Below are 26,379 nucleotides of genomic sequence, written 5' to 3'. Positions count from 1 at the left end.
TTTATGTTGTCTTCATATTTGTATTTAATGGTAAGGACAGCTTTTAAACAAATAGCCATTCTAATGATTCCTGATAAGCACTGGGTGAAAGGCTTGACTTTGGCTTTTGATCATGTTTTTTCTTTTTTCAAAATTAAAGCAATTTGTCCTTAGCTGACCATTAATCTCTCCACCGAGTTTATTCCACAGTGGATCAAAACTCTTGCAGCCATAAGACTACATGCACTGTCTCATTTTAACTTGATGTCAAACAAATTAGTGATCAAATCCAAAGGTGAATTAGATTTTGGCACTTTGGGCTGTGTTTCCAAGTGCAATTCCGATTCCAGCAAGCAGGCTGAAAAATTCTTCAGCTGCCTAAAAAATAGTAGGTGATATTCAGAGATGTTCCGTTATAAAAGAGGAAATAATAATTAGGAGGACGTTAATTAGTAACTCATATTTCTGGTTTAATATTATGACAACATATCCGTAAATATGAGAGGATAAAAAGTCAAGCTAAAGTAGCAAATTTATGATGATAATTTTCTTTCATCCACCTGAGTTGCGGAGATCTTCACCTGCACGCGTCACGGCGTCTGGACAAAGGGGGCGGGGCTTCTGCGCGCCACAAGGGGAGCCGAGAGAGAAGGAATCAAGAGAGAGTCAGGAGAGAAGAGGAATCGAGAAAGAAAGGATCAGGAGAGAGGAATCAAGAGCGCGCATGTTGCTGGATGCAGTCCGTGCTCGTTCGCACAGAGTCCGAGTGTCGCAAGTTACTTGTGCTTAATTCTTTCTTCGGGTAAACAAGAAGAAGAACCAAAAAGCCGTTAGTTTGGACTTGATGAAAAAGTCAGAAATTGGCGCTTTTTGGAGAGCTCGGTGGAATATGATTTGAATGAAAGAACGGACATCAGGTGAGTTTTCACTCTTTTATTTTTGCTCTTCTTTGATGCGTAAAAGCGCACAGATGTTTCCTCGCCGCGTGTCTCGTTTCTTCTCTGGAAGCGAAATAGTTTGTTTTTATTGATTTTTTTTCTTTCCGAACTTAGTATTTCCAGCACGCCAGTTGTGTTTTGTGAAACTTTCACCAGTGAGTCACTTTCCTCTGAAGCTGATATTTTTCCTGCGTCTCTGTGCGCCTTTTGTGCTCCGGAGCAGCTGCGCGGTGAGGAGGCTGTGCGCGCCTTGTGCCCGCTGCAGGTGCGCGATATTGTTCCCTCTATTAGTCACAGTTTTAGACGCAAACAAGTGACTTCTCACCTCATTGATTTGCTTTAACAAAAAAAAAAAAAGAAAAAAGCGCACACTGTGAGATTTGGGGAGTTTGTAACCGCAGCCTGTGCGGAAAGCAAAGGAATCTGACGCGTCAGTCATTTATCTTTGCATTTTAACCAGAATGTTATCATCTAATGGGAATTATTCTGATTGTCAGGTTATCTGTGTTAGTAACAGTTTTTGGTCTTACAGTGGTGCTTTTTGGTGAATCGGGTGAGTTTGTTTTCATTATGAGAACTAATTTTGGGAGTTACCCAGGTTATTGACTAAAACAGGTTAATTCTTGAGTTCCACCTTTACAAATGTGATGTTTTTCTTTAATATCTGTGATTTTAATCATTTTGGCTTTTACATTGTTATTCGGTTAAATCAGCACACTGACGCATCACTCGGGGTTCATGAAAACTGCGCTTTTGAAGCACTTTGTGAAACTGATCAGTTAATCACAAACATCACCTGTAATAATCGATCATGTGAGTGATGATCGGTGACAGCCTGCACTCAGCCGTGTGTGTGTTTTAGTGGTTGTGAGACGCGTCTTTTCAAACCAAACCCATCCGTCCTGGTTAGTGAGACGCTGTGCGTCTCTGGGTCTTATTGACTTGTTTTGGATGAGGTTTTGGGTTGTGTACGCGCGCGCTCTAAAAGCTTCTTCTGCCGTCATTGCCGTTTAGTGTTTTGGGTTATCATGCTGGGGCCCCGCCCCCTCGCGGTGTCCTAATTGAGTTTGGTGGCTCCCTTTGGGCTAAACTTAGTCGTGTGGTTGTGACAGCAGCAGCCCCTCTGGCTGATTCACTCTCGGCCTTTTGGGAATTGAGCTGCACACCACACGAGTCTGACACGCCAGTCAAACCTCCAGACACGTGACTGCTGGTGGTCAAACCCTGGATTTGCACCGGATGTAACCTAAAGGGGAGTTCGGGGCGCTGAACCTCCTTTCCCAGGGGCGGATCTAGTTTTTTTTTTTTTTTTTTTTTGGGGGGGGGGGGGGTTACTGTAGAAAGTTTTCAGAAGCAATGTGGGAAAGTATATATTGACTCTCTAGTCATTGTTTTTATTAAGTCAAGTCAGGGTGCATGCACTGGTGCTATGTTTGGCCACATTGGCGATATCATAGGGATGTTTACACATCTTTGAATTTTATGTCACAGGGCCAAAACGTCATAGCTGACGCCCCTTCGCTGCAGAGAGAAGTGAATGTCTCTACAACTTCAAAGCTTTCATCACGTACAGATGCACTTCTGAAGTAAGCCATTAAAAGCCTGAACCTTAGTCTTGATCATGGAGAACCATAAACCCAGACACTCAGATTCCTCACTCAGCTTCTCAAGATCTATTAATCCCACCGGCAGCAGCTTTCAACAGTCAACCTTTGTTCATCCAAAACATTTCCCATATTTTATCACACCTTTGATCAGCGGGGGGCATTTGTGATTCTAGTTCTCATTCGGCTTTGCTTTTTTTGTTTGTTTGTTTGTTTGTTTTTGGAGTCCACACCAATGAGGCCAATCGACTCAAAAACATGGATGATGAATGTTTCAGTTGGTGGTTATTTCTCATGTCTGCTTTTTCTTTTTTCTGGTGCAGGATGAAGCTCTGCTCAGTAGAAGCTGTTCATGCCATGTTGCTGCTGTGGGTGCTCAGCCCCAGCGTGCACGCTGAGTGTGATAAATCACCAGAGAACACCAAGCTCAACCTCTCCGTCAAGTACGAGCTGCCAACATTTACCGCTGACTTCCCCATCCAGAACATGGTGATACTGAATGGGATCATTTATGTTGGGGCTGTGAACCGGATCTACGCCTTAGCTCCAGACCTCACAAAGTTGTCAGAGTACCACACGGGGCCGCTGCTCGCCAGCAACACCTGCGGTGGGAAACTGAACAACACACACGGCGGCACCATGGTGGACAACCACAACATAGCCTTGGTGGTGGAGACCATTTATGACAAGGGCTTGTTCAGCTGCGGCTCGGCAGATCACGGTGTGTGCCGTCGGCACGTGCTGGATGACGGTGTCAGCCCGAAAACCATCGATGAAGAAGTCTACTGTTTTGCAGACAAGGTGAAACAAGGCAGAGGTCAGCCCAGCGATGCGGACGTTGTGGTCAGCCCGTCGGGCTCCCAGGTGCTCAGCGTGGAGAGCAACGTCATCCAGTTTTTTGTTGGCAACTCTGAAATCCCCGGATTAACGACTGTGTCTCACAGCACAATACAGCCCCACACAATCTCTCTGCGAAAGATGAAGACAAGCCAAAACGGCTTCACATTCTTCTCGAACCGCTCCTACATCAATCTCATCCCGCCACTACGTGGAAATTATTACATGCACTACGTTTACTCCTTCCACAGTGGACCCTTCACCTACTTCCTGACCGTGCAGCAGGTGAGCAGGAACTCTCATACTTACCACACCCGCATAGTCCGCATGTGTGCATCCGATCTGGTGATTCGCCGCTACGTGGAGATGCCCTTAGAATGCATCAGCACCGATAAGAGGCGAAGACGCTCCCCAGAGGGCCTGAAGGTTTTCAACATCCTGCAGGCGGCTCATGTCGCTAAGGTGGGCCAGGACGTTGAGTTACAGATGCGGCTGAACGTGGAAGAAAATGACGATGTGCTGTTTGCCGCCTTTGCACAAGGAAAACCGAACTCTCCGGAACCCATGGCCAACTCAGCCGTCTGTGTAATATCTGTCAACAACATCAACAGCTTGTTCAAGAGATACATGCAGCGCTGCGACACCATCGACCCCTATCACTTCACTGGGTCCGACAAGAAGTCGTGCTACAATGTGGTAAGAGCTGGGCAGTGGGCGGGACTCTCGCTTCCTAACGGTGCTGCTTTTCTTTTTAGTATGCTTCCACTCTTGAAGGTCATCTATTTGGTCTCAGACCAGAAGATGTTACAGTGTTGCACTTTTCTCTTGCATCTGTTTGCTCTGCACTGACTACAGATGAGACAGCCTGTGCAGCGCTGAACAGAGACGCACACCGTAATGTTTTCCGCTGTTATTCTGCACTTCTGTGTTACCTTCATATGCAACTATCATACTGTGTCACCGTGTAGTGTGTGGCTGCTTTCAAACGTTCATTAATGTGGTTAAACTCGATCCCTGACATATCAAGAACAGATCGGTTTAACAATACTGGTCTTGGTTTCAACTGGGGATGGGATTATAGTAAAAATCACAATTCAAATCATTTGTTTCATCATGTAACATATCTCGTCAAAGCTCTTGAGTGAAGGTACTGCTGATTGCTGGTGAGTGCTGGACCGTGTTGGTTCCTGCTTGAGCTCTGTCCTGGGTGTGTTTACCTGGTCTGTCTTTTTGGGAACTGTGTTGGAACAGAAGTTCATCCACTGTGTCTGGAACCAGATGTGCTCTGTCTTTGGTAACAGTGTTGACTGCTGTGGAAAATAATCTCTGTGATGGAACAGAGGTGGATGTGTGTGTGTGTGTGTGGGGGGGGGGGGGGGGGGGGGGGGCAAAGAATTCACTTTACAATTTGAGCAATGTTTGGAAAATGTGAACTGTTTTCTTTCCATCCGTATCGGCAAACATCTTTGAGTCTGGCTCTGAGAGGCATCTTAGTCCTTCAGCCTGGATATCATCATCATCATCATCATCATCATCATCATTATCATTATCAATCATCATCATCATCATTATCATTATCAATCATCATCATTATCATCATTATCATTATTATCATCATCATCATCATCATTATCATTATCAATCATCATCATCATCATCATCATCATCATTATCATCATTATCATTATTATCATCATCATTATCATCATCATCATTATCATTATTATCATCATCATCATCTGATGTTTCACAACAGTCCCCATTAAATACTTCATAGCAGCTTCAAAGTGTTCCTTCTTTACTTTCCTAAGAGGTTCACAAATTACTCGAATAGTTGAAGGGGGGGTTGTATTAGAATAGAATAGAATAGTCTTTATTGTCTTTATACTGGGGGGGTACAACAAAATTGGGGGTGCTGCTGCAGAGCTACTGTACACCACCACAACAACAAAAAACAAACAAAAAAAAAAACTGTTTAAATAGGAAATTCTTAAAATTCTCAGCTAAGTGAACAATATAAATTGTTCTTCAAACTTGGCTTTAGTCAAGATAACAAAATCATATTCAAAGAACAAATTATATTGTTCACTTAACGCCTTTCACTCATATTTTTGAGTTGAAACAACATTTTGATCTTTTTCGATTTTGCAGTGCAGGTTTTGAGAGATTGTGATTTTGTATTTATTTATTTTTATTTTTTGTATATTTTGTGAGCTTTTATGGAGTGAACAATTAATTGACAAAGCATTTAAAAAAAAGAAAATAATCACTCACAATGCAAGAACTTTTAATTTATTAATATAAGATGTTATGCAGCCGGTCTGCTCTGTGTCAGCCTGATCCCGTCAGATCTCAGAAGCTAAGGAGTGCAGGACCTGGTGAGTACTTGGATGGCAGACCTCTTTGTAACACCAGTGGCTGTGTGTGTTTCTTCAGGTAAAACTGGAGTTGTGTCAGGAAGGACATCCGTCATAAAACTTGTTTCAAATACCACTGTGGAGCTGGCTCTATCCTCGGCCCCGACCACATTGGGGCCAGCCAAAAGGACAACAACAACATTAATATAAGATTTGATGACCATTCATTAAATTGGCAATGTTTGTCCTTAATGGAGAAATGTGTAGCGTGTGTTAAAACCTGGACCGTTGTGATGTGTTAGTATAAACTGTTCTCAGGAAACTGAAGCCAAACCCACTGACAGTAATTTGGAAATGTTTCCTCTGTGAAATGTAGCACCGTCTTCTTGGTGTTTAAGCTGATATCTTGTCCACACTATCAACATGTCGTACGACAGACAAACAACACAAAGAATATCAAGAATTATCAGCTTCCAGATCAGCAAGCGAACATCATCTGTGGTTGGGTTTTTTGTTGGTGCATGAAGGTTTCTCATGTGACTGAATGGTTCGTCTTTAACCGAGTGCTGTCAGGTTGACACATTCTGTCTCTCTCTCATTGTCCTTTGGCAAGGCACTGCTGTCTGCAGTCCCTGACCTCTGACCCTTCTTGTTACGATGGTGCATGTGCAGCCCCTCCCAGCAACATGTGAAACAACAAGGAGCAGATTACACTGTGGATACGATGAAGCTTTCTGAAGCAGATCTGTGTTTTCTTGTCTTTAGAAATGTTTTTGTTGATGAACTGTCATGTTACAGGATCATTTCATGATACCTCAACGCGCTGCCCGTCTAACAACAATTACACAATATGTTTGCATGTTGTCTGTAGTATACTGCCTCTACTGGTGGTTGGCTCTCACTGCGGTATTGTATCACTTCCTGTTCCGGAGCACAGCGTTGTTTTGCTGTATCTGTTAGCTGTTTAATCTGTGCAGTTAGATTGATCTAGATAACTAGATAACTAGATAACGATTTGTTTCACAGTATAATCTTCACGTGCCTTAACTAAAGCACTCCCTCTGCTGAATCACCTCTAAATTATTTACACATTATTCACTTTGTGTGTTTTTAGGAATCCGCTAGCTTAGTGCAGCTACTAGCTCTTAGCCGGTTTACCATGGCGGCTTCTCCTGTCTCTCCCGCACTTTTCTGCTCTGGGTGTGAAATGTTTAGTTATTCCTCAGCCTCCTTTAGCAGTAATGGTACTTGTAATAAGTGTAGCTTATTCGTAGCTTTGGAGGCCAGGCTGGGAGAATTGGAGACTCGGCTCCGCACCGTGGAAAATTCACAGCTAGCCAGGCCCCTGTAGTTGGTGCGGACCAAGGTAGCTTAGCCGCCGTTAGTTCCCTTCCAGCAGATCCCGAAAGCAGGCCGACTGGGTGACTGTGAGGAGGAAGCGTAGCCCTAAACAGAAGCCCCGTGTACACCGCCAACCCGTTCACATTTCTAACCGTTTTTCCCCACTCTGTGACACACCCGCCGAGGATCAAACTCTGGTTATTGGCGACTCTGTTTTGAGAAATGTGAAGTTAGCGACACCAGCAACCATAGTCAGTTGTCTTCCAGGGGCCAGAGCAGGCGACATTGAAGGAAATTTGAAACTGCTGGCTAAGGCTAAACATAAATTTGGTAAGACTGTAATTCACGTCAGCAGTAATGACACCCGGTTACGCCAATCGGAGGTCACTAAAATTAACATTGAATCAGTGTGTAACTTTGCAAAAACAATGTCGGACTCTATAGTTTTCTCTGGGCCCCTCCCCAATCGGACCAGGAGTGACATGTTTAGCCGCATGTTCTCCTTGAATTGCTGGCTGTCTGAGTGGTGTCCAAAAAATGAGGTGGGCTTCATAGATAATTGGCAAAGCTTCTGGGGAAAACCTGGTCTTGTTAGGAGAGACGGCATCCATCCCACTTTGGATGGAGCAGCTCTCATTTATAGAAATCTGGCCAATTTTCTTAAATCCTCCAAACCGTGACTATCCAGGGTTGGGACCAGGAAGCAGAGTTGTAGTCTTACACACCTCTCTGCAGCTTCTCTTCCCCTGCCATCCCCTCATTACTCCATCCCCGTAGAGACGGTGCCTGCTCCCAGACCACCAACAACCAGTAAAAATCTATTTAAGCATAAAAATTCAAAAAGAAAAAATAATATAGCACCTTCAACTGCACCACAGACTAAAACAGTTAAATGTGGTCTATTAAACATTAGGTCTCTCTCTTCTAAGTCCCTGTTAGTAAATGATATAATAATTGATCAACATATTGATTTATTCTGCCTTACAGAAACCTGGTTACAGCAGGATGAATATGTTAGTTTAAATGAGTCAACACCCCCGAGTCACACTAACTGCCAGAACGCTCGTAGCACGGGCCGAGGCGGAGGATTAGCAGCAATCTTCCATTCCAGCTTATTAATTAATCCAAAACCCAGACAGAGCTTTAATTCATTTGAAAGCTTGACTCTTAGTCTTGTCCATCCAAATTGGAAGTCCCAAAAAACAGCTTTATTTGTTATTATCTATCGTCCACCTGGTCGTTACTGTGAGTTTCTCTGTGAATTTTCAGACCTTTTGTCTGACGTAGTGCTTAGCTCAGATAAGATAATTATAGTGGGCGATTTTAACATCCACACAGATGCTGAGAATGACAGCCTCAACACTGCATTTAATCTATTATTAGACTCAATTGGCTTTGCTCAAAATGTAAATGAGTCCACCCACCACTTTAATCATATCTTAGATCTTGTTCTGACTTATGGTATGGAAATTGAAGACTTAACAGTATTCCCTGAAAACCCCCTTCTGTCTGATCATTTCTTAATAACATTTACATTTACTTTGATGGACTACCCAGCAGTGGGGAATAAGTTTCATTACACTAGAAGTCTTTCAGAAAGCGCTGTAACTAGGTTTAAGGATATGATTCCTTCTTTATGTTCTCTAATGCCATATACCAACACAGTGCAGAGTAGCTACCTAAACTCTGTGAGTGAGATAGAGTATCTCGTCAGTAGTTTTACATCCTCATTGAAGACAACTTTGGATGCTGTAGCTCCTCTGAAAAAGAGAGCCTTAAATCAGAAGTGCCTGACTCCGTGGTATAACTCACAAACTCGCAGCTTAAAGCAGATAACCTGTAAGTTGGAGAGGAAATGGCGTCTCACTAATTTAGAAGATCTTCACTTAGCCTGGAAAAAGAGTCTGTTGCTCTATAAAAAAAGCCCTCCGTAAAGCTAGGACATCTTACTACTCATTACTAATTGAAGAAAATAAGAACAACCCCAGGTTTCTTTTCAGCACTGTAGCCAGGCTGACAAAGAGTCAGAGCTCTACTGAGCCGAGTATTCCTTTAACTTTAACTAGTAATGACTTCATGACTTTCTTTGCTAATAAAATTTTAACTATTAGAGAAAAAATTACTCATAACCATCCCAAAGACATATCGTTATCTTTGGCTGCTCTCAGTGATGCCAGTATTTGGTTAGACTCTTTCTCTCCGATTGTTCTGTCTGAGTTATTTTCATTAGTTACTTCCTCCAAACCATCAACATGTCTATTAGACCCCATTCCTACCAGGCTGCTCAAGGAAGCCCTACTGTTAATTAATGCTTCAATCTTAAATGTGATCAATCTATCTTTATTAGTTGGCTATGTACCACAGGCTTTTAAGGTGGCAGTAATTAAACCATTACTTAAAAAGCCATCACTTGACCCAGCTATCTTAGCTAATTATAGGCCAATCTCCAACCTTCCTTTTCTCTCAAAAATTCTTGAAAGGGTAGTTGTAAAACAGCTAACTGATCATCTGCAGAGGAATGGTGTATTTGAAGAGTTTCAGTCAGGTTTTAGAATTCATCATAGTACAGAAACAGCATTAGTGAAGGTTACAAATGATCTTCTTATGGCCTCAGACAGTGGACTCATCTCTGTGCTTGTTCTGTTAGACCTCAGTGCTGCTTTTGATACTGTTGACCATAAAATTTTATTACAGAGATTAGAGCATGCCATAGGTATTAAAGGCACTGCACTGCGGTTGTTTGAATCATATTTATCTAATAGATTACAATTTGTTCATGTAAATGGGAAATCTTCTTCACAGACTAAGGTTAATTATGGAGTTCCACAAGGTTATGTGCTAGGACCAATTTTATTCACTTTATACATGTTTCCCTTAGGCAGTATTATTAGACAGCACTGCTTAAATTTTCATTGTTACGCAGATGATACCCAGCTTTATCTATCCATGAAGCCAGAGGACACACACCAATTAGCTAAACTGCAGGATTGTCTTACAGACATAAAGATATGGATGACCTCTAATTTCCTGCTTTTAAACTCAGATAAAACTGAAGTTATTGTACTTGGCCCCACAAATCTTAGAAACATGGTGTCTAACCAGATCCTTACTCTGGATGGCATTACCCTGACCTCTAGTAATACTGTGAGAAATCTTGGAGTCATTTTTGATCAGGATATGTCATTCAATGTGCATATTAAACAAATATGTAGGACTGCTTTTTTGCATTTGCGCAATATCTCTAAAATTAGAAAGGTCTTGTCTCAGAGTGATGCTGAAAAACTAATTCATGCATTTATTTCCTCTAGGCTGGACTATTGTAATTCATTATTATCAGGTTGTCCTAAACGTTCCCTGAAAAGCCTTCAGTTAATTCAAAATGCTGCAGCTAGAGTACTGACAGGGACTAGAAGGAGAGAGCATATCTCACCCATATTGGCCTCTCTTCATTGGCTTCCTGTTAATTCTAGAATAGAATTTAAAATTCTTCTTCTTACTTATAAGGTTTTGAATAATCAGGTCCCATCTTTTATTAGGGACCTCATAGTACCATATCACCCCAATAGAGCACTTCGCTGTCAGACTGCAGGCTTACTTGTAGTTCCTAGGGTTTGTAAGAGTAGAATGGGAGGCAGAGCCTTCAGCTTTCAGGCTCCTCTCCTGTGGAACCAGCTCCCAATTCAGATCAGGGAGACAGACACCCTCTCTACTTTTAAGATTAGGCTTAAAACTTTCCTTTTTGCTAAAGCTTATAGTTAGGGCTGGATCAGGTGACCCTGAACCATCCCTTAGTTATGCTGCTATAGACTTAGGACTGCTGGGGGGTTCCCATGATGCACTGAGTGTTCTTTCTCTTTTTGCTCTGTATGCACCACTCTGCATTTAATCATTAGTGATTGATCTCTGCTCCCCTCCACAGCATGTCTTTTTCCTGGTTCTCTCCCTCAGCCCCAACCAGTCCCAGCAGAAGACTGCCCCTCCCTGAGCCTGGTTCTGCTGGAGGTTTCTTCCTGTTAAAAGGGAATTTTTCCTTCCCACTGTCGCCAAGTGCTTGCTCACAGGGGGTCGTTTTGACCGTTGCGGTTTTTACTTAATTATTGTATGGCCTTGCCTTACAATATAAAGCGCCTTGGGGCAAGTATTTGTTGTGATTTGGCGCTATATAAATAAAATTGATTTGATTTGATTTAATGAAAAGGAGGATTCTGAGTGCAGACAGAGGAGTGCCACGAAGACGCGCACAGAAAGACAAACACAAAGTTGCATTGTCCTGAGATGGAAACACAAGAGGCGCAGTGGCGTCGTCCAGATTATCTCTGTCGGTGTTATCTCTGGCTGTATTGTATGTTTTCCATGATATCGTGGCTGGTGTTAACACACTGCAGTGAACATGAAGACGCTGACTGATTGCCGTCTGATTTGTACCGATATCTGTATGTCAGCTCTGCACTCTGGACTGTTTACACACAGAAAGTATTCACAGCACTCCACTTTTTCCACATTTTATTATGTTACAGCCTTATTCCAAAATGGAGTAAATTCATTTTTATTCCCTCAAAATTCTACTCACAACACCCCATAATGACAACATGAAAAAAGTTTTTTTTTAATTTTTTAAAAAAAGTATTAACAATAAAAAAAACTAAGAAATCACATGTTCATAGTTATTCACACCCTTTGCTTAGTACAGGGTGTCCCCAAAAAGTGCCACAAAAATAAAGCCTAGAAAATCTATGCACTTGAGGATACTGATATCTGTCTTATGTCATCTTGAATCATATCTCAGGGAACCTTATCCTTTGTGTTCATTTCTAATTTACCTCGGTTTGTAAAAGTTATGGCATGCACAAGATGTGCTCAGCATGTGTACAATCGATTTGGTCTCCAACTAGAATTCCACCATTTTCAGTTTTTGCTTGATTGTAAGCGGCATCCTCATTGGATCAGTCTCAAATTACATCACAAGAAATTCCTCACTTATATCTTGATGTTTGAAAAAAAAAAACAGAATTCAGATTAGCATTTGCAGAATTAGAGTCAAATGATTTTGTGACACTTTTTTGGGACACCCTGTACTTTGTTGGTGGACCATTGGCAGCAATTACAGCCTCAAGCCTTCTTGAATATGATGCCATAAGCTTGGTGCACTTATCTTTGTGCAGTTTTGCGCATTCCTCTTTGCAGTACCTCTCAAGCCCCATCAAGTTGGATGGGCAGCATCTGTGCACAGCCATTTTCAGATCTCTCCAGAGATTTTCAGTCGGATTCAGGTCTGGGCTCTGGCTTGGCCACTCAAGAACATTCACAGAGTTGTCCTGAAGCCACTCCTTTGACTGTATGCTTAGAGTCATTGTCCTGCTGAAAGATGACCCATCGACCTAGTTTCTCATTGTCTGAGAGTCCTTCAGTGCCTTTTCTAAAACTCCAGTCAGCCTGCCATGTGTCTTTTACTAAGGAGTGGCTACCATCTGGCCACTCTATCATACAGGCCTGATTGGTGGATTGCTGCAGAGATGGTTGTCCTTCTGGAAGGTTCTCCTCTCTCCACAGAAGAATGCTGGAGCTCTGACAGAGTGACCATCGGGCTCTTGGTCACCTCCCTGACTAAGGCCCTTTTCCCCCAATCACCCAGTTTAGATGGGCGGCCAGCTCTGGGAAGAGTCCTGTTGCATCTGAACTTCTTCCATTTACAAATGATGGAGGCCACAGTGTTCACTGGAGCCTTCAAAGCAGCAGAAATGTTAATAAATTTGCAAAAATCTTAAAAAAAAACTTTTTTCACCTTGTCATTATGGGGTATTGCGTGTAGAACTTTGAGGAAAAAATGAATTTCATCCATTTTGGAATAAAGCCTCAGTCCCACTGAATAATAAAGCCATGAATAATGAGCCACATATGGATTTGCCAAAAATTTCAGTGACTGTTTGAATAAAGAGCCATGTATAAATCTATCACGTATCTGCTATGAAGAAGCCTCAATGTGCCTCTAAGTACCTCACATGTCCCAGGTATCAGCCTTTAATCAGCCACAACTGACATATCATTTGAGCCCCGTCCAGCCTCAAATGGCTCGTGTAGCTAGCTGCGTATGACACATGTCAAGCCACATATGACCCATGCAGTGCCATGTAACGCAATGTTGGTGCACATTTAGGCACGGGTTTGGTCCAACCCTCCACCCGTCCCAAGCTTGTCCCTTTAAAGTGTGGGTTTTAAATTCACAGCATCCATTCAAGATGTTGTCACATTTTTTAAACGCAGTCCAAAAAAGACACTCCTGTCACAGTCCACCGGTGTGCGCATCTGTGCGTCAGGCTGCAGTTCACCTGTGGTACAGAGTCATTAAATGCAGCAGTTCTGTGTGTTCACCCAGCTCTCTGTGACCCAAAAAAGACACCAGAATGAGGTGGGTGCTTTAATTATATACACCTGCACCTGTGTGGATCATTCCCGCTTCCCCCAAAACAAACAAACAAACAAAAAAAAGATCCACAAACACAAAACCCATCCATAACCAGACCAGCTAGAACTGAATCATGGGTTCATGGACAGTCGCCTCTGCGCTTCTTGTCACTAGCTTTATTTCTTCCATGGCTTACAGTCATTTTGACACCGGCAATCCAAATTTTAACTCTGTTATTGTCTGCAGAATCTCTCTTTTGCATGCCCACATTCTGCATAAATGCTTGTCTTCATTTTGACACCACTTTGAAAAAGTGCAGCTCTGTGAATACTTTCTGGATACAATGTAATTAGTGACTTTGTAATAGGGTTTTTCCTTTTCCTTTTGTTTTTATGTAAACTTTCACATTTGTGTTGCTTTTTTTTTTTTTTTTTTTTTGCTTAGATTGTGCCTGTGGTTACCTCTGGCCCAAAAGTCCCCAGAAAATAATCTAAATTGGAGGTCTTAATGAAAAAAAAAGCACCAGCTTGAGTCTGTGTGAGACACGGATCAGTGTTGTATTCTAGACCCAAGCCCTCAACACCCAGGCCAAGGCTTTGATCCTTTGAAGCCCGAGCCGAGGCTTTGACACTTCAATGTCCAGGCAATAATTTTGATCCCTCAAGGCCTAAGCCAAGGCTGTGATCCACAAGCTTTGACCCACAAGGTTCCAGGACAAGGCTTTGACTCATAGGTCTCAAGGCAAGCCTTTAATCTTTCAAGGCCCAAGCCAAGGCTTTGACCCATAAGTTCCCAACCAAGACTTGAAACTGCCAAAGGCCCAGATTGAGGCTTGGTCCCCAAAAGGTCCAGGCATAAATACAGAAAAAACTGAACCCTACAAAGATGGAGGTTCACATAACAAAGAAACAAGGGCCATGGACATTAATATCCAAAAAGTGACATATTATGAAAATAACTGTTATGTGTCGACGCGGGTTGAGGAGCGGACCTGCGTCTGACAGAACCCAGCGCTACAAATAACCAGAAAAGCGGTTCCAAAAACAATATATTTATTACACCCGCTGTGCATAAAAAGTGTAAAAACAAAAATAGCGTCCTTCTGGTGGAGTGACTGTTGGCACGCTCTCCAGCGCCCGCAAGGATCAAAGCCCGGCGCTCCTGGACTCACTACCACCGCCAAACACCCCCCAGGTGGACACGACAAACTGACTCTCTGTGAAGCAAAGAAGAGGTGAGGTAAGTCAGCAGTTACAACAATATCTTTCAAAAGACACACGCTATCAGCAACACATTCAGGTCTGTATCTTTTTTAACTTTATGCAAATGAGCAGCTTCTCATAACAGGTGGAGGATCACTTATCCGCACGCCACAGCAGTGAGAAGCAAGCTGCACAATTCTCATCACAATTCATGTATACTGTGTAACAAAACAACAATTAGTCAAACACTTAATTACCTTTAATGTGTGCTGACAGCATGTGTCCTCACCCTTCCTTGCTTCACGGGCTCGATGTGTCAAACCCAGGCGCGGTCCTCAGCGTCTAACAAACGAACATCACAAGGTCGAGTTCCCGGCAGTTCTGCTTGAATCACACATGACTTAAATGCAGAACGCCATCCAATTATCTGCTTCAGCTGAAAGTCTTTAAGGTTGCATGTGAGCACCAGTCACAGGTGCTACACATGATGTTGATGAGGGTGAGGACTCTTCAGCCAGCACCTTCTCCACAGACAAATCAGTTTCCATGCCACCTGAAGAGCAAAGAAAAGAAAAGAACACCAAAATATCCAGCCACACCCCCAACACACAACAATAACTTGAAGAACAACAGTTATGACACGTGGCAGACGGTGTGACATCCAAACATGAATCAAAAATGAGCAAGTAACGTTTAAGAAAATAATAATGACCAATATTTTGAATGTGGGCAGGTTGTGTAACATTTATTCAGATTTGATCAACTTTAGAAAATTATTGCTTATGACCGTGGAATGAAAATCATAGAAACCTTGAAAAAATTCCAACATTTTGTTGCCAACTCACAAATTTGATAATAAAAGACACATCACTTGAAGTGCATTTCTGCCACATTACTGACTGTGCTATCTGCGCCTTTTATAGGTCAAACTGTTTAGTGATGCACTGTTGCCTCACAGTGACAAGTTCCTGGATATCTCATGATGAAAGCTAAGCTTTATTTTTTACCATTGCTCTGCTTCAGGTGGCACGGTGGATTAGTGGTTAGCACTGCTGCCTAACAGCAAGAAGGTCATGGGTTCGCTTCCCATCTGAGGCCTTTCTGTGTGGAATTTGCACGTTCTCCCCATGTTCGTGCGGGTTCCCTCTGGGTGCTCCGGCTTCCTCCCACTTCCAAAGACATGCAGGGGTGAAACTTTAAATTGACCGTCACTGTGAATGTCTTTGTCTGTTTATATGTGGCCCTGCGGCAGACTGGCATCCTGTCCAGGGGGCACTCTGCCTCACACCCTATGACCGCTGTGATAGGCTCCAGCTCCCATGTGATCTTTAATTGGAATAAGCAGTTATATAAAATGAATGTATTAGCTTCATAATGTAAATTATTTTTCAAATTTACTTAAATCAGCTAAATGCTGTATGGCTTTAAAACGTCTAAAGGCTCCCTAAACCAGTCATTAATCTGCAGAGCCTCACTGACATCTCTGCTCCCATCCATCACTATAGACTCACTCACTGACCCGAACAGGAGTGACATGAAGTTAACAACTGACCACTCCACTGAAGCATCTGTCAATATGTCCATCGGCTCCACCCCCTTTCTGACTTCTTGATGACTTAAGTGTGCATTAGCGGGTGGCAGCGTTGGAATGGGCGCCTGGAAGCATTATATGTTTTAATTGGATGAGCATACACAGCAGTGATGCCAGAGTCTGACTCTAGCTGCATGCACGCTCCTGTGACCTCAGTGCAAGGATATGTATACTCCCGTGCCCCAGAGCATTGTGGGTAAAGAGAACTTAAATGTATTTCTGTTGTCTATTTATGCAGATAATGTCAGTCAAAATGAAGCCTGACATGCTGATGAGTGAGTGCATCAGCGAGATCCTGATGGTGGACATGAACGGGTGGAGAGAGAGTGAGGAATGCAGGGTACGGGGGGGTGCAGCGGCACATAGCGGCCTCTCAGTGAGCCATGATGAATGACTGCTGGATAACAGAACATCAGCAGCTGGGCGGAAGATGATCCCCGAGCTCGCTGCGGCGGTCAGCTCCCCGCCACCCCCACCTGTTACGCCACCTGTGGGAAAGTGGAAGTGGCATTATCTGTAATAATGAAGGGCTTCTTCATCCGGGATCACTCCCAGAGCTACTGTGCACAGATGGGATGAACAAAAAGCAGCATGTTAATGCTGCCGTGTCACTAAACAGCTTATCAAGGGATGAGCTGAAACTACAGCGGACGAGGCTAAAGTCACATCCTGGTACCTTTGCCAAGGGGCCGTCTCCCGCTTCACTATGGATCAGGATTTTTGAAAAACTGAAAAATAATATAATTACTTCTGTTAGGAGGTTGTCACCAGCAACTAACGGTTTTTGTTTGGACCTTCACGCCACACTTTTCATGAAATGTGGTGGTGGGGTTGTGTACAGGTCACGAAAGGTGGAGTCTCATCCAAGGATGAATACAGGAACTTTTTTTCACTTTTGTTAATTTCTGGAACATCAACTTTAAGCAGGATCATATGTTGCATTCTTTTCCTTATTTATGCAACACACTAATTTTTGCTGCTCTGTGGAGGTGATGATGTCACCAGCCTGTGCAGATTTTTGATTGGCTGCATTGTCCAAAGAAAAGTGAAGTCAGTTGGCGTTGAATCTTGTATGAGCTTGGAGTTCAGACACTTGGAATGTGTGCTATGCTCTGAATTTACAACAAGAATATGTCAAATAAACAACTCCCAATGTTAAAATTGTAAAAATGTAAAATTTATATTAATATTTTCAATATCATATTAAACATAGGCCAAAAATCCCACTTTTTTAGTATATCTCAACCATCAAGCAGCCTAGATGGATAACACATACATTAGTGTTCAGAATAATACGAGGTCTAGATAATAAACCGACCCTTTTATTTTATTTTTTTAACTATATAGATTTGAATGACGTGTGATTACACCAATCATGCTTGAACCCTCGTGCACATGCGTGAGTTTTTTCACGCGTGTCGGTGACGTCATTTCCCTGTGGGCAGGCCTTGAGTGAGATGTGGTCCCGCCCTCTCGGCTGAATTCCTTTGTTTCACACGCTGCTCGAGACGGCGCGCGTTGCTTTATCAAAATTTTTCTGGACCTGTGAGGAATATCCGAGTGGACACTATTCGAGAAATTAAGATGGTTTTCGGTGAAAAGTTTTAACGGCTGATGAGAGATTATGGGGTGTTTCTGTCGGTGTAAGGACTTCCCACGGAGCGGGACGTCCTGCAGCGCTTCCAGGCGCCGTCGTCGGCCTGTTTCGAGCTGAAAACATCCTAATTTAAGGCTTAGTTCACCCAGGACGTCGTGAGAGAACAGAGAAGATTCAGAAGAGGCTGGCATGAGGACTTTATGCGGACATTCCACTGTTTAAGGACATTTTTTAATGAAAGACATGCACGCAAAGTCGCTGAGTCATTTCCGTGACGACTTGGCAAATCTATGTGCGCCGCGACAGGAAAAACACCTCCGTGTTGAAAACCATTTGTAAAATTCAGGCGGCTTTTGATGGCTTTCAACAAGTGAGTAACTGAGAAATTGTTTAACAGCTTGGGCATGTTCCAACTTGCCCGTTAAGATTTCCAATGGAGGTGTTTTTCCTGTCACGACCCCCCGCGGTCAGGTCCGGCCCGACATGCGACTCTGCCCGCACGTTCTTTCATTACAAAATGTCCGTTAACAATGGAATGTCCGAATAAACTCCTCATGCCGACTTCTTCTGAAAGTTCTCTGTTCTCTGATGACTTACTGGATCAACAGAGCCTGAAATGTGGAAGTTTTCAACTTGAAACGGCGAGACACTGCCGCCTCGAAGCGCAGATCGCCGTCAGGTGCCATGGGCCGTCCTTACGGCGACACTACCAGACCAAAATCTCTCATCAGCCATTAAAATTTTTACCGAAAACCAGCTGAATTTATCGAATGGTGTCCACTCAGTTGTGCCTTACAGTTTTGAAAAAATTTTGATCAAACAAAGCAGCAGTCTCTGAGCCATTCTTAAACAATGAAAAAATCAACGAGAGGGTGGGCGACTCCTCACTCAAAGACTGCCCACAGCAGAATGACGTAACCGACAGGCGTGAAAAAACTCTTGCATGCCCACGAGGGTTCAAGCATGTCTGATGTAATCACATGTGATTCAAATCCATATGGTTTTTGAAAAAAATAATAAGGTCGGATACTTTTCTAATAGACCTCGTAGTAGTGCTATGTGACTAAAAAGATTAATCCAGGTTTTGAGTATATTTCTTATTGTTACATGGGAAACAAGGTACCAGTAGATTCAGTAGATTCTCACAAATCCAACAAGACCAAGCATTCATGATATGCACACTCTTAAGGCTATGAAATTGGGCTATTAGTAAAAAAAAAAGTAGAAAAGGGGGTGTTCACAATAATAGTAGCATCTGCTGTTGATGCTACAAACTCAAAACTATTATGTTCAAACTGCTTTCACTAAACTAGTATTTAGTTGTATAACCACAGTTTTTCATGATTTCTTCACATCTGCGAGGCATTAATTTAATTGGTTTGGAACCAAGATTTTGCTGGTTTACTAGTGTGCTTGGGGTCATTGTCTTGTTGAAACACCCATTTCAAGGGCATGTCCTCTTCAGCATATCTTTATGCTCTTTATGTTCTCTAATGCCATATACCAACACAGTGCAGAGTAGCTACCTAAACTCTGTAAGTGAGAGAGTATCTCGTCAATAGTTTTACATCCTCATTGAAGACAACTTTGGATGCTGTAGCTCCTCTGAAAAAGAGAGCTTTAAATCAGAAGTGCCTGACTCCGTGGTATAACTCACAGACTCGTAGCTTAAAGCAGATAACCCGTAAGTTGGAGAGGAAATGGCGTCTCACTAATTTAGAAGATCTTCACTTAGCCTGGAAAAAGAGTCTGTTGCTCTATAAAAAAGCCCTCCGTAAAAGTAGGACATCTTTCTACTCATCACTAATTGAAGAAAATAAGAACAACCCCAGGTTTCTTTTCAGCACTGTAGCCAGGCTGACAAAGAGTCAGAGCTCTATTGAGCTGAGTATTCCATTAACTTTAACTAGTAATGACTTCATGACTTTCTTTGCTAACAAAATTTTAACTATTAGAGAAAAAATTACTCATAACCATCCCAAAGACGTATCGTTATCTTTGGCTGCTTTCAGTGATGCCGGTATTTGGTTAGACTCTTTCTCTCCGATTGTTCTGTCTGAGTTATTTTCATTAGTTACTTCATCCAAACCATCAACATGTCTATTAGACCCCATTCCTACCAGGCTGCTCAAGGAAGCCCTACCATTATTTAATGCTTCGATCTTAAATATGATCAATCTATCTTTGTTAGGTGGCTATGTACCACAGGCTTTTAAGGTGGCAGTAATTAAACCATTACTTAAAAAGCCATCACTTGACCCAGCTATCTTAGCTAATTATAGGCCAATCTCCAACCTTCCTTTTCTCTCAAAAATTCTTGAAAGGGTAGTTGTAAAACAGCTAACTGATCATCTGCAGAGGAATGGTCTATTTGAAGAGTTTCAGTCAGGTTTTAGAATTCATCATAGTACAGAAACAGCATTAGTGAAGGTTACAAATGATCTTCTTATGGCCTCGGACAGTGGACTCATCTCTGTGCTTGTTCTGTTAGACCTCAGTGCTGCTTTTGATACTGTTGACCATAAAATGTTATTACAGAGATTAGAGCATGCCATAGGCATTAAAGGCACTGCGCTGCGGTGGTTTGAATCATATTTGTCTAATAGATTACAATTTGTTCATGTAAATGGGGAATCTTCTTCACAGACTAAAGATAATTATGGAGTTCCACAAGGTTCTGTGCTAGGACCAATTTTATTCACTTTATACATGCTTCCCTTAGGTAGTATTATTAGACGGTATTGCTTAAATTTTCATTGTTACGCAGATGATACCCAGCTTTATCTATCCATGAAGCCAGAGGACACACACCAATTAGCTAAACTGCAGGACTGTCTTACAGACATAAAGACATGGATGACCTCTAATTTCCTGCTTTTAAACTCAGATAAAACTGAAGTTATTGTACTTGGCCCCACAAATCTTAGAAACATGGTGTCTAACCAGATCCTTACTCTGGATGGCATTACCCTGACCTCTAGTAATACTGTGAGAAATCTTGGAGTCATTTTTGATCAGGATATGTCATTCAAAGCGCATATTAAACAAATATGTAGGACTGCTTTTTGCATTTACGCAATATCTCTAAAATCAGAAAGGTCTTGTCTCAGAGTGATGCTGAAAAACTAATTCATGCATTTATTTCCTCTAGGCTGGACTATTGTAATTCATTATTATCAGGTTGTCCTAAAAGTTCCCTAAAAAGCCTTCAGTTAATTCAAAATGCTGCAGCTAGAGTACTGACGGGGACTAGAAGGAGAGAGCATATCTCACCCATATTGGCCTCTCTTCATTGGCTTCCTGTTAATTCTAGAATAGAATTTAAAATTCTTCTTCTTACTTATAAGGTTTTGAATAATCAGGTCCCATCTTATCTTAGGGACCTCGTAGTACCATATCACCCCAATAGAGCGCTTCGCTCTCAGACTGCAGGCTTACTTGTAGTTCCTAGGGTTTGTAAGAGTAGAATGGGAGGCAGAGCCTTCAGCTTTCAGGCTCCTCTCCTGTGGAACCAGCTCCCAATTCAGATCAGGGAGACAGACACCCTCTCTACTTTTAAGATTAGGCTTAAAACTTTCCTTTTTGCTAAAGCTTATAGTTAGGGCTGGATCAGGTGACCCTGAACCATCCCTTAGTTATGCTGCTATAGACGTAGACTGCTGGGGGGTTCCCATGATGCACTGTTTTTTTCTCTTTTTGCTCTGTATGCACCACTCTGCATTTAATCATTAGTGATCGATCTCTGCTCCCCTCCACAGCATGTCTTTTTCCTGGTTCTCTCCCTCAGCCCCAACCAGTCCCAGCAGAGGAGTGCCCCTCCCTGAGCCTGGTTCTACTGGAGGTTTCTTCCTGTTAAAAGGGAGTTTTTCCTTCCCACTGTAGCCAAGTGCTTGCTCACAGGGGGTCATTTTGACCATTGGGGTTTTACATAATTATTGTATGGCCTTGCCTTACAATATAAAGCGCCTTGGGGCAACTGTTTGTTGTGATTTGGCGCTATATAAAAAAATTGATTGATTGATTGATAAGGCAACATGACCTCTTCAAGTATTTTGACATATCCAAACTGATCCATGATACCTGGTATGCAATATATAGGCCCAAAACCATAGTAGGAGAAACATGCCCATATCATGATGCTTGCACCACCATGCGTCACTGTCTTCACTGTGAACTGTGGCTTGAATTAAGAGTTTGGGGGTCGTCACACAAACTGTCTGTGGCCCTTGGACCCAAAAAGAACAATTTTACTCTCATCAATCCACAAAATATTCCTCCATTTCTCTTTAGGCCAGTTGATGTGTTCTTTGGCAAATTGTAACCTCTTCTGCACATGTCTTTTATTTAACAGAGGGACTTTGCGGGAGATTCTTGCAAATAAATTAGCTTCACACAGGCATCTTCTAACTGTCACAGCACTTACAGGTAACTCCAGACTGTCTTTGATCATCCTGGTGCTGATCAGTGGGTGAGCCTTTGCCATTCTGGTTATTCTTCTATCCATTTTGATGGTTGTTTTCCGTTTTCTTCCACGCGTCTGTTTTTTTTTTTTTTTTTTTTTGGTCCATTTTAAAGCATTGGAGATCATTGTAGATGAACAGCCTATAATTTTTTGCACCTGCATATAAGTTTTCCCCTCTCCAATCAACGTTTTAATCAAAGTACGCTGTTCTTTTGAACGTCTTGAACGTCCCATTTTCCTCAAACACCATCAGCTTTACATTTACATTTCTGAATGTTGTTTCTCACTAAGTCTGCAGAAAGACAAAAGCTGCAGTTTGAATATATCTCTGTGTAGGAGGTGATTCTCCACATGTGCAAAGCTTTTGGGAAGTTATTGTTCATGTTTGGTTTTACATACACACTTACATCCAGAAGACATTTGACTGATCCTGAAGTTGTCTGATAGAAAGATGTTGAGCAGCAGATGGCCGGCAGCGTCGGTGTTATCTTCTGCTTCCATACGCATCATGACCATAAATCCATAAAAGCTTGTAAAGCAACACACTTAAGTACCCAGGAGGTTATTTTTGACATTTGCTCCAGCAAACTGTGTGTTTGAGTGGAAAACTCCCAGCAGGGTTTTGGATGAGATTGAAAGCTGTGTAAGAGCACGTTTGAAGTTTTAAATGCCGGTTGTCAGTGCAGACGCGGCACGTTGTAATGATGAGTCTGCTCTGTGCTGCTTCTTCTTCTTCTTCTGGCCGCTCTCAGTCACAGAAATAATGACCATTCTGCACTGCCTGATCAGTACATTCTGTTTTTAGCTGAGCTGCTTTACCCAGTACAACTTCAAACATTTACTGTCGCCAAGCCTAATTTGAAAGTGCATGAAGGAGTGAGTGAGGGAGGACACCAGGACACCAGGGCAACTCTGAAGGAAGTTGAGTACCAGCAGGATTAGTTTTTTGAAACCACATGCACGTTTCCATAAGCTAACATCTGTTAGGAGTCCTGTCTTACTCTGATTGTCATCTTGTTTTAATATTGGTGAACGTTGTCCACGGTGCATTTGGAAAGTATTCACAGCGCTTCACTTTTGCCGGGCCGCTGAAGGACTTTCACAGAGTTGGCTGTGTGCTTAGGGTCACTGTCCTGCTGAAAGATCAACCGTTGCTGTAAACAGCTTGAAAAGAGGATTCATGAGTTTTTCCTTCCCACTGTCGCCAAGTGCTTGCTCACAGGGGCTCGTTTTGACCGTTGGGGTTTTTACGTAATTATTGTATGGCCTTGCCTTACAATATAAAGCGCCTTGGGGCAACTGTTTGTTGTGATTTGGCGCTATATAAATAAAACTGATTGATTGATTGATTGATTCATGAGAGAGTGACGCACAGATGCCAACTTTCCTCAGGCCATCGATGTAATGACTGACTTCTTTAAGAACCTGCGCGATAAGCTAACATTACACACAACACTAACTTTTCCCGTACGAAACACCGTATAGACAACAGCAGCACACATGGCAACTCCTTTACTCATCGTCGGGTAATTAGCTTAATTACTTCACAATGCACGGACATACTGTGACATGAATACTCTCCTGAATATGCCTAACCATTCAACTAACACTCAAGCAAACAACAGCTCTTATTATGAGGGATACACACCTGATAAGAACATTAATGAGTGAGTGATGCACGGACGCCAATTTTCCTCAGGCCATTGATGTAATAATGCCTGAGAGAAGCACGTCAGGTGCACCGCAGGAGGGAGCTCAACAGCATTATGCTCCCCTGCTGTTTCCCTCTTGTAACTACAACTACTTATAATACTGCTGAAATTAGAATGGTATTTTGAACCTAAAGCATGACTAACCTCGAACTGTCATGCAGGAAGTAAATATTCTAACCTCAACTATGATAAAATGGAGATGTTTATACTATTTCAGGCTATGAAAATATTCCATGTGAGCCCAGTTATGGTAATCTATTGCTGATTATTCAATCCATCACATCACCATGTGCCTTTTAGTAAGGAGTGGCTTCCATCTGGCCACTCTACCACACAGGCCTGATTGGTGGATTGCTGCAGAGATGGTTGTCCTTCTGGAATGTTCTCCTCTGTCCACAGAGGAATGCTGGAGCTCTGACAGAGTGACCATCGGGTTCTTGGTGACCTCCCTGATTAAGGCCCTTCTCCCTTGATCACTCAGTTTAGGGCCCTGTCCCACTGGGGAGAGGATTAATTGCGCATGAATTGAGTATATAAATTACGGGCGTTCGTTGTCGTCCGCAACAAAATTGGCCAAAAATGACAAATGTCCCAGTATGAATTATGGATATATTAATAATATATAGCGAATATATGAGGAACAATCACGGTTGTATAATACATGTAGTGAGGAAATGGATCAGCCACATTGCGATTATCATGGCAGTATTACGGGTGTATTATGAATGCATCACGCACGTGTTGCACATGCACAGCATCTGCATTGTGGTCATAAATGAAGAGCACTCGCTCCTTTTGGCATCACTATTCACACCAACAATACAGCCTCTGGAGCATTTGCTGGACTCGGACAAGTTGATTGGAGTAAAAAAGCAGTGAACAGGGTGAGTGGTGACGTCAGCGGATCGCATCAGAGCGCAGCTCGTCTGAACAATTATAACAAGAAGTTATAAACATAGGAATAAAAACTGTAACAGCTGCAGACAAGAAGGAAAAAACACACAACTGTTTTATCAAGCCTTGACAATGTAAACAAGTCAAATAATTACCTTTTTAGACGGCTCAAAATGCTTTCTGCACCTTGTTAGCCCAGCAGTAGCTTCCTCTGTGATTCAGGAGGTGATTAGAGCCGTTTTCAACAGGCAATTTGCAGAATGAAATGATTAATCCACCACAAAATAATTATTTTATATTGGCAGCATCCAGGTCAGAGCGCGTGGCAGCCGGTAGAACAAAGAACGGCATCCAGCTGTGAACACAGCGCATCTGATTTGCATCTGATTTGCATCCACCGCAAATCAAAATACAAAATGGCTATAGTTTTTGACAATTTTGATTTCACATAATTTATATGTGGTTTCCAGCTAAGTTTATTATCAATTATAACACCTAAAAATGTATTCTCTGTTACTAACTCAATTTCCTTATTGTTTATAGTTACATTTTTACATTTGGGTGCCTGTTTATTTCCAAATATAATACATTTAGTTTTCCCAAGGTTGAGTGACAACTTATTAGCGTCAAACCAAACCTTAAATTTTTCCAGTTCTTTCTCCACTATGTCCAGAAGCTGTTCAAGATTTTCACCGCTACAGAACACAGTTGTATCATCCTCAAAAAGGACACATCTCATTTCAGATTGAAGATGGACTTAAAATCGACTCCCAAACCTACTGCCAGGTTTTAAAAGATACTTTCTTCAACCGGTGATTTGGGAAAAAGTTTGCATCGTGATAGAAGGCCAAAATTTTTCTGCAGCACAAAGCTCCATCACATGCAGCCAAGTCCTCTACTGCTGGGCTGGACAGCAAAGGCCTCAGAGATGACAGAAGAAAGACTCACCCCCTTACTCACCCAATTGAGAAGCCTCCTTCATAAACGTGATATTTACAGTGAGGGAAACAATACAGCACTTTGTGCAGAATTTGGGAGACTGTGGTTGCTGCTGCATGGAAAGTTTATCTTCAACAGTTCACCAAACTGCACTCTAAAAAAGGAACTGGTGTCTCAATGAGAAAAACTGATGTAACAATTTGCATAGATTATTTAAGTTATTTCAGCTCAGTTATTTCAACTGTCAACTGAGTTAATGCTCAAGACTTTTCTAGTTAAGTTGAAATAACTTTAAAAAATATGCAAATTGTACATCATGTTTTCTCATTGAGACAGCGGCTCATTTTTTTAGGGCCCCTTCACACATAGTACAAATGTGGTCGAATTGCGCATGATTTGCGCATGAAGCAGGAATTGTATCCAATACGTTTAAAATCGTAGCTGGCTCCAATGCCTTGTACACCTGTTGCTACAACTATTTGCGCACACTAGCAGCTGAAAGACAGAGTGTGCGCTGTGAGAG

The 26,379-nt window shown here is 42.3% G+C and overlaps 1 protein-coding gene across 1 annotated transcript in view; it reads left to right on the top strand.

The window, feature by feature from the left end:
• The first annotated feature begins 662 nt into the window (after window positions 1-662).
• met (MET proto-oncogene, receptor tyrosine kinase) overlaps window positions 663-26,379 on the top strand; it is a 258,333-nt gene continuing 232,616 nt past the window's right edge. The window contains exons 1-3 of the mRNA XM_034175737.1: window positions 663-896; window positions 2,409-2,503; window positions 2,845-4,054. Of these exons, the coding sequence (XP_034031628.1) occupies window positions 2,846-4,054 (1,209 nt within the window). The 5' untranslated portion in view covers window positions 663-896; window positions 2,409-2,503; window position 2,845. The remainder of the gene's footprint in view (window positions 897-2,408; window positions 2,504-2,844; window positions 4,055-26,379) is intronic.

Source organism: Thalassophryne amazonica, chromosome 8 (assembly GCF_902500255.1).
Source record: "Thalassophryne amazonica chromosome 8, fThaAma1.1, whole genome shotgun sequence".
NCBI lineage: Eukaryota > Metazoa > Chordata > Actinopteri > Batrachoidiformes > Batrachoididae > Thalassophryne > Thalassophryne amazonica.
This window is presented reverse-complemented; position numbering and strand designations above follow the sequence as displayed.